General features: G+C 55.2%; 1 protein-coding gene across 9 annotated transcripts in view; it reads right to left on the reverse strand.

Annotated features, from left to right (window-relative positions):
* NRXN2 (neurexin 2) overlaps nt 1–11683 on the reverse strand; it is a 100358-nt gene extending 88675 nt beyond the window's left edge. For all 9 annotated transcript variants that reach the window (XM_045039507.1, XM_045039508.1, XM_045039509.1 and 6 more), the window contains exon 1: nt 10948–11683. In XM_045039507.1, coding sequence (XP_044895442.1) covers nt 10948–11683 — 736 coding nt within the window. The remainder of the gene's footprint in view (nt 1–10947) is intronic.
* Nucleotides 11684–12188: the final 505 nt, after the last annotated feature.

A 12188-nucleotide genomic window follows, 5' to 3' on the forward strand; every position in this document is an offset into this window, starting at 1 on the left:
CGAGATACTCCAACATGGCTGGTATTGCAAAGAGTATTCCCACCTGCCGCAAACGTGGGTCGTCGTGCCAGGCTCCGGAAGGTGCGGCGACCAAGCTTGGCCTGCTGGCCGCCCACGTCTTCCCTCTCCTGGCTTCCGAGAGACCCGTTGACCTCTCCTGCTCTGCTGATTCACCTGTGTCCCTTGCCTGCCATCACGGACCCCTCCAGGCTCAGTCCTGCGCCCTCCATGCTCCTCCCTGCCCCCTGCCCTCCTTGGCCAGAGCTCGCGTCCGTGGCTTAAGGACTCCCAAACCTGTGTTTGCAGATTGGGCCTCTTCCCTGGATGCCAGATCGGCGTCCCCATCTGTCGGCTCAGAGGTGACTCAGACAGCTCCCCGACCTCCAAGCGCCAAAGCCACGCCTGTCTCCACCCCCGCCACAAAGTGCCCATTCCCCTATACCTGGCAAAGGCACTGCCTTCAGCCAACACTCCTTGAGCACCCAGCATGTGCCCCCCCCCCGCTCTGCCAGGCTCGAGACGCCGTTAGTTAGCTAAGTGCCCAAGTGCCCATGACCCTCAACATGCATCTCACACATCAGCCCCACAGCGATCTCAGGGGGTTGGTGTAGTACCTACTCCTGTGGGCAGAAAGGGAAGCACGCCCCGCAGCACAAAATCACCTTTGGCTTTGATCGCTGCGCTCCTAGGTCATCATAGCCCACGCCCTCACCCTTCACCCCTGGTTTCCTGCAACGGAGCCTCCCCCTGGTTGGTCTCCCTGATCAAGGTAGGCACCCAGAAATCAGCCTTGCCCTTTTGTCATACCAATCGCCCGGTCCTGTCACTTCCACCTTCTAAAACCTTAGAAGGGGCGCCTGGGTGGCTCGGTTGGTTAAGCGTCCGACTTCAGCTCAGGTCATGATCTCACAGTTCGTGAGTTCGAGCCCCGCGTCGGGCTCTGTGCTGACAGCTTGGAGCCTGTTTCGGATTCTGTGTCTCCCTCTCTCTCTGCCCCTCCCCTGTTCATGCTCTGTCTCTCTCTGTCTCAAAAATAAATAAACGTTAAAAAAAATAAAAAAAATAAATAAATAAAACCTTAGAAGTATTTTTCATCCCTCCATCCCCTCACACCCCCAAGTCCAGACCCCCCCTCAGAGCCTCCCCTCGGAACATTAACAAGCCTCTTAAATGATCTCCCCCTACAGCCAGTCTTTTCCCCTACAATTCATAGTCCGCAAACCACAGTGGTCCAACCAAGTCACAACCCTGCTTAAAACCCTCCGAGGCTGGGGCGCCTGGGTGACTCAGTCAGTGAAGTGTCTGACTTCGGCTCAGGTCGTGATCTCACCGCTTGTGAGTGCGACCCCCGCGTCAGGCTCTGTGCTGACAGCTCAGAGCCTGGAGCCTGCTTCCGAGTCTGTGTCTCCCCCTCTCTCTGCCCCTCTCCCGTTGGTGTTTCTCTCTCTCTCTCTCTCTCTCTCTCTCCACCCCCTCTCAAAAATAAATAAACATTAAAAAACATAAAAAATAAAAAAACCTCCAAGGCTTCCTAATGCCTCCAGGAAACAGCCCAGTCTTCTCAGGAAAGTACATGCAAAGTTGGGCCATGCCTCCCTCCCACCTCCTTTCCTGCAGCAGTCCGGGCTCCAGCCCCACCCACGGCTGTCCATTTCCCTAATGTGCCACATTTCTGCACATACTGTTCCCTCGGCTTGAAACGCCGTTCTCTATCCCCACTCCTGTCACCCTCAGCTGCCTGAGAAAGCCAACTCTTGTTCTAAGACCAGGTCAGTTACACCTCTGTTTCTGGTCCCGACTGACCTCCCAGTCAAGGCTAGCCACACCTCTTTTTTTTTTTTTCCCACCCTCTTCTTAATTTTTTTAAATGTTCATTTTTGAGACAGAGAGAGAGGAAGAGTGTGTGAGCGGAGGAGGGGCAGAGAGAGGGGCAGAGAATCTAAAGCCAGCTCCATGCTGACAGCAGAGAGCCCGAGGTGGGGCTTGAACCCACAAACCCCAAGATCATGACCTGAGCTGAAGTTGGATGCTTAACCGACTGAGCCACCCAGGCGCCCCTTTTAAAAAATTTTTTAAGTTGATTTACGTTGAGAGAGAGAGAGAGAGCACACACAGAGGGGGAGTGGGAGGTGGGGGGGAGGGGCGGAGAGGAGAAAGAGAATTCCAAGCAGGCTCTGCTCTGGGGAGGGCGGGGGGCGGGGAGCGGGATGTGGGGCTCCAACACATGAACCGTGAGATCACGACCTGAGCCAAAACCGAGAGTCAGATGCTTAACCGATTGAGCCCCCCAGGCGCCCCTGGCCACCCCGCCTTTATGCCAGCTTTCAATATGCACATTGTGTTATCATTTCACTTATTGTATCTCCTTTGCGACCGCGTTTCCACGTCTGCTTCCTGACTGGACTGTGTAACATCCAAGAGCAAGGACAACGTCTCATTCATCTCTACCTCCAGCTGTGTGCACAGTTCCTGGCTCAGAAAAAGGCATGCCTATGTTTGTTGAATGAATAACCAAAAACACTTCTCACATACCGAGTACTTCAAGTGTTCCTGGCTCTTTCCACGCATTGTTTCACTTCCTCACCGTCGCCACCTCAGCAGGGCACACTGTTTCTACTCTTGTAGAGATTGGGGAAACTGAGGCTTAGAAGGTGGAAGAAACTTGCCCAGGAGGCACACTGCTGGTGAGGAACAGACCCAAAATCTGAACCCACATCTGTCTGGCTTTCATACTGCCAAAGGGGGGCAAGGGGCGCCTGGGTGGCTCAGCTGGTTGAACATCCGACTCCAGCTCAGGTCATGATCTTACAGTTCGTGGGTTCGAGCCCTGCGTCGGGCTCTGTGCTGACAGCTCGGAGCCTGGAGCCTGTTTCGGATTCTCTGTTTCCCTCTTTCTCTGTTCCTCCCCCACTCATGCTCTGTCTCTCTGTCTTTCAAAAATAAATAAAGGTTAAAGAAAATTAAAAAACAAATACTTCCAATGGGCCACATCCTTGGCTGGAAGTCAAGACTTTCTAGATGCCGACTTTAATCTACAGTTTCTGATCTTAACTCCCTCGAAGCACAGCAGTCCTGGTCTCCTCATCCGCCCCGACCCACCCTGCCCCACGACTCATCTCCTAGACTCCTCATTCAGGCTGTTCACCTGGAGAGAAAGCCCTTGCCCTATCCTTTCCACCTCCACAAACCTCACTCAGTCCGCCTTCAAGTCCCGCCTCCTCCTTGCAGCCTTCTCTGACCACCAGGGTTAATAATCACGGTAACACTTATCGATCATTTAGAATAGTGCCTGGCGCGTTGTAAAGGATTTCCGTGTAACTCATTTAGTCCTTACAGCAACATTATAGCCTCCATTGTACAGAGTAGGACATTGAAGAACAATGTGATTAAGTAAATGGTCCAAGCTGACACACACAGCAAGTAGCAAAGCCGGATTCAACCCCCGGGGCAGCCCTCGCTCTTAGCCACTCTGCCATTGGAGGCTTTCCTTGTGAGTACATGTCTTCTCTCTGGGCTCTTACGCCAGTCACTCCCTGCACTACTCTCTCGAGCCTGGAGCCGTCTCTACAGCAGAAACTGTCAGGACCCTGGGTATCAGAGGTGATCCCACATCACGTGACCTCAAGTAGTCCCCTTTCACACACAGGGGGCTTACCCGCCCCACCAGAGGGCATGCGTGGTATTGCCTAACACGAACTCGAGATCCCAGCAGGTTCATAATCAAAGACAGTGATGAGGACTGGAACACAAGAAAAGAAAAAGTTCTGAGCGGCCGAAACGAACATCCTCAACAGTGATGCCTGAAAGACTGTTATTTTCGCACAGGAGAGCCTCTCGGACCTTACCCAGAATCCACTTACTGGTGGCGACACACAAGCCTAACACGCTTGGGAATGCTGATTTTCCAAGTTCGCAAACGGGGAGACAGAGAGGAGAGAGAGAGAAAGAGACAGAGAGAGAGAGGGAAAGAGAGATGGTTGTGGGCTGCTCCTTGACAACTCCTCGTAAGGGCGGAGGTGGAAAAATCAGCAAGAGCTAATATAAGAAATCCAAAGTACAGCAGCCAGGCATCATTTCAGGCAGGGACAAACCTCAACGAAGGAACGAACCACTGTGTGACAGTGCGATGCAACACCTGAGGGGAATCACGACACCCTGAGTCATCCGGAAAAGGTGAAATCACTCTCCAAATATTATGCTTAGTGAGGCAGAGGGGTGTGCAACGTATATCTCCGAAAGATTTCCATCCGGGATGCTCTTTCACTGTTGGTGAGTTGTGTATTTTTTTTTTTAATTTTTTTTTTTCAACGTTTATTTATTTTTGGGACAGAGAGAGACAGAGCATGAACAGGGGAGGGGCAGAGAGAGAGGGAGACACAGAATCGGAAATAGGCTCCAGGCTCTGAGCCATCAGCCCAGAGCCCGACGTGGGGCTCGAACTCATGGACCGCGAGATCGTGACCTGGCTGAAGTCGGACGCTTAACCGACTGCGCCACCCAGGCGCCCTGAGTTGTGTATTTTAAGTGGGATAACGCTCCACTTCCCAGGGTGAGTTCCTCCCCCAGGGCTCCGGGAGACTGACATGTAACCGATCGATTTCTCAGTGCGGGGACAGCTGGCTGACAAATACAGTAATGCCCTCATCACATCCTGGCTTACGGGAGGAGCTGTGACCTGAAGAATTTGGGGGGTTGCTGGTTTCTGATGAAACACGGTCGCTAAATACCCCAATAAACCAAAGGCAAGTAATTCACGGACACAGCTCACCCGCTGCCTGAGTCTTTGGAGGCAGAATGGACAAAGGTGGGGGGCAGCAGTATTCAGATGCAGGCTGCGGCCACGGCCACGAGGAGTGAAAATGACCTAAGGCATTCCAGACACCTAGCAAATGCTCACCAGCTGTGAGGCCCCAGGCTCTGCCCCCTTGACTGTGTGATTCGGTCTCTTTTTGTTGCAACTGCTCCTTGGCTGTGTCTGCGGCCACTCCTCTCCCTCCACCTCCCAACTGTGGGCTCCTCTGAAGTCTCGTCACCTTCTCCTTGGCCACCTCCTCTGATTCCAGAGCTTCAAATACTCTCTCTCTCTCTCCACACACACCCGTGGTGCCAGGGTCTCCCTCCGCAGCCCTGCCTCCGGCTCAAAGCTCTGGTCTCCACATTTCCGGCAGCCTGGATGCCTCCGTCTAAGAACACTGAGGGGCAACGCAGCTCAACACGTGCATGATCTGTGGCCCAACACTGCTCCCCGCCCCCCGGCTTCCCCTTTCCTTTCACCCCTCTACCTCCTTCCACCGCAGCAAACCTGAAACCTCATCACCTCTGACTCCTCCCTGCCCCGCAGGAAGCAGAGTCCTAAAGATTCCAGCGACAGCTCCCAAGTCCCGCCACCCTCCCTCGCCACTCCCCAAGACAAGCTAGATCCAGGGCCTCAAGATCTCTTTCGACCACCCAAGTCTCTCCCAACTATCTTTTTCTATCTCCCGACCAATTTCTCCACTGCCTAACCCTGCCCCCCAAAATCCTTCTACACCACACTCCCAGCTTCTGATATAGAGCTCTGCCGATTCCTCTATCCGCTCAAAATTCTTTTGTGGCTTCATTTGCCGATTCCCCGTACACAGCCTTCAGTAAATGTTGGTTGAATGATTTAAGTCAAAACTCCAAGACCTGGCTTCAACCTACTTCTCCCGCTTTATTTTATGTTATTTATTTTATTTTATGTTATTTATTTTATGTTATTTTATTTAAAGCTTATTTATTTATTTTGAGAGAGAGGGCAACGGGGGAGGGGCAGAGAGGGGAGAGAGAGAATCCCAAGAAGGCTCTGCACTGACAGTCAGATGCAGGCTCGAACTCACGAACCGTGAGATCATGAGCTCAGCTGAAATCAAGAGTCGGACGCTTAACCACCTGAGCCACCCAGGTGCCCCTGATCCCCCTGCTTTCGACTCCACTATTTGCCTTATATTCTTGGCGCCCCTCAATGGCCGTGATGTACACATCCCTCCCTTCCACGCCTTAGTTCTTGCCAGGGCCTGCACATGGGGGCCTCCTCAACCCAACCTTCTTCATCCGTGTTCAAGGTCAGTCTTCAATAGCACGCGTCTTATTACTGATCACCACCCTCCGACTTGTAAACTATCCCCTTCCTAAAAACCCCAAGGGCACTCTGCTTGTGATAGTAGTACATTCCAGTCGTGTATCAGGTATTCCTTTAACTTCTACAACAGACCTGTGAGACAAGCACACTTAGCCCCACTTACACACAAGGACAAATTAGTCCACACGTGAGGCACCCACCTGCTGTCACGGGCCCAGTGAGGGCAGAAGTCAGATTTAAACCCCCTTCTGAGCCTCAGGAGTCTGGGGTTGAATCACTAAGCTGCACTGCCTAGCTGCATCTCTTTGGGCACGTACCACACAATTTTGTGTTGTTCTTTTGCCGTTGTTTATTGAGCATCTTCTATGAGCCAGACGCTATTCTAAGCATTTTACGTGAATTAGCTGATTCACTTCCCATAACAACTCTGTAAGGTAGGTACTGTTATTACCCCCATTTTCCAGAAAAGGAAACCAGGGTGGAGAGAGCTGAAGTCCAAGGTCACTGCCCAGGCAGTCTGGCTGCAGAATCTGGGCTCTTAACCACAGACTGGACTGTTTTTTTTTTTTTTTTTTTTTAATCTGTTTCCCCAATTAAACAGTCAACTCCCAGAGCAGTGTCTTATTCATTTCTGGCTCCCCTTCAGCCCCCAATACATGGCCCGTCACGAAGGAGGCCTCAATAACTACTTGTTGAGCCTGGAGCCTGCTTCCGATTCTGTGTCCCCCTCTCTCTCGGCCCCTCCCCCGTTCATGCTCTGTCTCTCTCTGTCCCAAAAATAAATAAAAACGTTGAAAAAAAAATTTAAAAAAATAAATAACTACTTGTTGAATTGAATCACCAACAAACTTAGGAAACACGCACATGAGGGGCTCCTGGGTGGCTCAGTCGGTTAAGCGTCTGACTCTTGGTTTCGGCTCAGGTCAAGATCTTGCTTTTGTGAGCTCAAGCCCCGCCGAGGGCTCTGTGCTGACAGTGCAAGCCTGCTGGGGATTCTCTCTCTCCCTCTCTCTCTCTCTCTCTCTGCCCCTCCTCTGCTCTGCTCACACTGTCTCTGTCTCTCTCAAAAAGAAATAAATAAACTATAAAAAAAAAAAAAAAAAAAAAACAACAGATATCCTAACAGGGAAGTTCTCAGTCAATGGGTAAGCCCAGACCCAGGAAGGCAGCGGGAGATTCCAAAGGACCCACAGATCCATATGCACACCAAGTACTGAAGGCAGGTTGATATGTCTTGCATATAAAGCCAAAAAAAATTTTCTAAGGTATATTTGATTAACCACAATGGCAAACATAACATCAAAGTCATCTAAAAGCTTTCCTGAATTCATAGTAGCTTTGAGCCATCTATTCTCACAGCAAACGGATACAAAAATAACTACTATTTGGAAAGGGTACTGCGAATGACTGACCTTTAAAAATGCCCACAATCTTGGGGGGCCTGGGTGGCTCAGTCAGTTAAGCATCAGACTCTTGGTTTCGGCCCAGGTTATGATCTCACGGTTCGTGGGTTCGAGCCCCACATCAGGCTCTGCACTGACAGCACAGACCCTACTTGGGATTCTGTTTCTCCTCTCTCTTTGCCCCACCCCCTGCATGCACGCACATGTTCTCTCTCTCTCTCTCTCTCAAAATAAATAAACTTTTTTTAAAAACGCCTACAATCTCAAAAAAGTTGAGAATCACTCAAAGCAGATAATGATGAAATGACTGGAGGTCACCTGGGTGGCTCAGTCGATTACGCGTCCAACTTCAATTCAGGTCATGATCTCGCAGGTCATGGGTTCGAGCCCTGCATCAGGCTCTGTGCTGAAAGCTCAGAGCCTGGAGCCTGCTTCAGATTCTGTGTCTCCCTCTCTCTCTGCCCCTCTCCTGCTCGTGCTCTGTCTCCGTCTCTCTCATAAATAAATAAACATTTAAAAAATTTTTTAATAATGAAATAACTGGAACTTCTGGGGAAACATGGGGACCCTGGCCCTGAGATCTATCTCAGAGATGAGGAGATATTCCCCTCAAAGCCTTCGTCCTCAACCCCAATACCCAGGGGTGGGAGTGCATTCCTTTCCTGGAATGGGAAATGAGGTGGAATTCTCATCCCGGCTGGATGAGAATGTTCTAGAAGAAGTCTAATGAGCACAGGATATCGCAAAAGCTGCCCAGGAAATAGGAACAAATGTAAGGAGAGGGAATGAGGTCACAGGGTGGGGAGAGGAAGGCCAATCAGTAGGGCTGTCACTGGACCTGTCATCTCCAGACACAATCAGTGCGTACAACCCCGTGCCAACCCCCAACATATATCTGAAAATATCGGCGGACAGATTTTCATATACACATACAGCCTCACCCAAGACTTGATTCTCTCAAATGCTTATTAATGTCTCTTAATTCATTCCACAAATTTTTATCAAACACCCACTAAGTGCCTGGCACTATATTAGGTGCAAGGAATACAGACAAAGCACCACCACCATCACAAACCACAACAGCTACCCCATGCGCGCGCGCGCGCGCGCGCACACACACACACACACACACACACACACACAATGGGTCAGATACACAGCCATCTCCCAGCTCCAACACAGCTAACGCGAACATTCACCCCAAACACATCCAACACGCCCCCGTGATACACACACCTGTCCCTCCCACACGCACGGACGCCAACACATCTCTGCCACACACCTGCACAGCCCATATTCAGAAGCACACACCTTGTGTGACTCACTAGGAGCCTCTGGCCAATAAATCCCTTCAGGGAATGGACACAAGGGCTCTGACTGACCAGTGTGCCTCTGGCTGCATTTTTCATACTCTCGGGCCCAGTTCTGCCCGTGAGACGGGCTACTGTAACCTCTCTCTAACTCAAATTCCCCTTCCATCAAGTTGGAGGGGTGGTTCATCCCATTTTCTTTTTATTTATCTATTTATTTATTTGGGAGAGAGAGGGAGGGCAGAGAGGGGCGGGGAGAGAGAATCTTCAGGAGGCTCCACGCTCAGCATGGAGCCCGAGGCTGGGCTCGATCCCAAAACTCTGGGATCATGACCTGAGCCGAGATGAAGACTCAGACACTCAACCGACAGAGCCACCCAGATGCCACCGTCCTGTTTTTCTTAAAAAGGCTCGGAAGGGAAAGGTCATAGAGACCAGAGAATCAAATCCAAAGTCATGGAAAGAAAGATTCCTTACGGAGTTCCAGTGTCTCTGAGGTCTTGCATTAAAACACACGCACACGGGTATCTACGCCTGAGCACACGCCTTACGCGTGTCTACTATTCACTCTCCTAGGCACTGGACTCCTATCTGTAAACACTACTAGTCAAGCAGACCATCTGCACGGAATATACACACTGCCAGACTCGCAGCCTCTGCGTGCTGGCAAACACACACAGACACACACGATCACAGTTTAGGGAGCACCGGAACTCCTGGGAGAAAAGGTGAGAAGGTGTCAGGTGACTTCATACACACAGTTCCTGAAGATACATCCCGCCACTTGGTACAAATAACCCCACAAAAGCAATCCAGACGCTTTCCTCATGGATCCCTCTACCACAGCCACAGACACACAGTCAAAATACAGTGCATCCCAAACCCAGGGCCACACCTGCAGACTCAGCTCCTGGGGTGGCTGTCCACAGGCCCGCAGCCAGGAGCACACCCACCCCCAGAGCAGTCCCAGAGCCGCACCAGTTTGTGGGCACACACATGCACCCGCACACGCTCCCCAAAAGACTCTACGGCTGGGCAGGGGTGGAGGGGCGGGGAGGGGATCAGACACACACAGCTGCTAGGTGGCCCACAGCTTCTAGGGGTCTGCGGCTGGGGAAAGCATGCCTGCGGCCACCGACCAGGGCCGAAAGACACGGCCACCCCCGCCCGCAAACTGATGGGGACCGTCTCCCCCACGCCCTCGCCAGCCAAAGTACCACAGATGCCTTCCAGTCCCCCTTTCCCCATCCTCCTGAACCACAGCCCGCAGAGTCCCTGGCCCCTCACATCACTCAGCTCCGCCTCTCGCAGCTGGGGCGCTGGTGAAAGCTCTCCCTCCCCAAAGCTCCCTTTCCAGTCACAACCTCGCCATCCCCACTCTCCCTCACCTGCCGCCGCAGCGCCGGCGTTCCCTTCTCCCCACTCCCAGGCCCTCATCCTCCGGTCCCGCCCCGGCCTCACCCGCCGCGCTCCCAGATCTTCACTCGCAAACACTCACAGGCTTCTGCCGGGAGCACCTGCCGAGAGCGCCAGGGCCCGCCGCGCCCCCGCCTCACAGGCCCCGCCCACACAGGCCCCACCCACCGCCCTTCACGCCCCGCCCCGCCTCAGGCCGGCCTCTCACCCTCCGGGCCCGGCACCCCGCCTAGCCTCGCGGGCCACACGGGCCTAGTTCAGGACTCCGCCCCAGGCCCCAGACCTTAAGTCCCCCCGCAGTCCCCGCGCACAAGACCCCGCCCACACAGATCAAGAGCACACGCTCCCTCACCCACCCGCCCCACAGGCCCCCCAAGGGCCGGACCCTCATCCTCTCGCCAGCCCCTTACAGGACCAGACCACACAGCCCTACCCACAGGTGGCCCCAGGGCCCGCACTGGCCACGCCCACACGGGTCACTGGCTAGCCACACGCTCCCTCTCCTTGGGACAGGTGTCCTCACCGCCGCTCACAAGGGCACGCCTCACGACCCTCGCGTGCAGGTACACACTCTCACACGCCCTCGCGCCCGCCGGCCGCAGGCGCCCCCCCAGGCCGCGCGACCCCAGGACACGCGCGCAGGCGGCCCCTCGCTCCCGGGCACCCCCCCACAACCCCCTCCCCCCCGGCGCCCAGCAGCAGCCACCCCCCTGCTCACCTTCGCTGCAGAACTTGCCGCCGAAGCCCGTGTGGCTGCAGTCGCAGCCCACCTCGCCGGGGGCCAGCACCGTGCAGAGACCGCCATTGGCACAGGGGTTGCGCGCAGGCGCGCACAGTGGGTCCGCGGCGGCGCCGCGCAGGCCCTGGCTGCCCAGGAGCGCGGGAGGCCGCTCGCCCAGCTTCAGGTTGGCCAGGAGGCCGCGGAAGGGCGGCTCGTACTTGACGGTGCTGAGGGTGAGCGCCGAGAGGCGCACGTCGGGCGGGATGCCGCCCACGAACAGGTCGCTGGCCACCTGCATCTCACGCCGCTTGGAGCGCACCTCGGCGGCGCGGGCCTCGCCGTCCACCGCCAGCGCCGTGCGGCGCGCGTCGCGGGTCAGCAGCACCATGTGCCAGCGGTCGTCGGCCACCGGCGTGTCCAGCTGCAGCGTGGCCGGCTCGGCGCACGAGAGCGTGAAGCGCAGCCGCAGGCGCCCGTCCACCAGCAGCAGCTCCAGGAAGTCGCAGTCGCCACCGTCGTCCAGGTAGAGCAGCAGCGCGCGCGTGGCGTTGGTGCGCAGGCTGAAGCTGAGCTCGCCGCTGCTCGCCGCGCCGGCCCAGCGCGCGTAGCGAGCCCACTGCCCGGGGCCGCCGCCGAACTCCAGGCCGCCCGCGCCCGCCGCCAGCGTCAGCAGCAACAACAGCAGCAGCAGCGGCGGCGGCGACGGCGGCCGCCACGGGCTCCCGGCCGCCATGCCTCCGGCGGCCCCGGCCCCGCCCGGCCCCCGGCCCCGCTCAGGCTTCAGAGCCGCGGGCGCATGGGGCGGGGAGGGGGCCGGGCGCCCCCCGCGCCGAGCGGGGCTCCCTCGCCGGCTCACAGTGCCATGGGCCCGGCCGCGGGGCGAGGCGCAGAGGCCCAGGTACCGGCTTCCCTGGGCGGCGGTGGAGGCGCCCCTCCCCCGCTGCGGGCTCCGACGAAAGACGGGGGAGGGATGCCTGCGGGGAAACAGAGAGAAAAGGGTTAAGGGGGGGTTCGGAGGAGGGGAAAGGGTTAAGGAAGGGATCAAGGGTCGTGACTCCCCCCATCACACCGGCAGGCACCCAATGGTTTCCCTTTAGGACTTGAGGGGTCGGCCCTGACCTGAAGAGGGTCCCAGAACAAGAGATACCACCATAGATAGTAGAACTGGGGGCCCAACACTTGCACTCATTAGGGTAATTATTAATTTGAGATGTGGGCGGGTGGGTAGTAGCATCTTA

The sequence above is a fragment of the Felis catus genome, chromosome D1, assembly GCF_018350175.1.
Source record: "Felis catus isolate Fca126 chromosome D1, F.catus_Fca126_mat1.0, whole genome shotgun sequence".
In the NCBI taxonomy this organism is placed as follows: Eukaryota; Metazoa; Chordata; class Mammalia; order Carnivora; family Felidae; genus Felis; species Felis catus.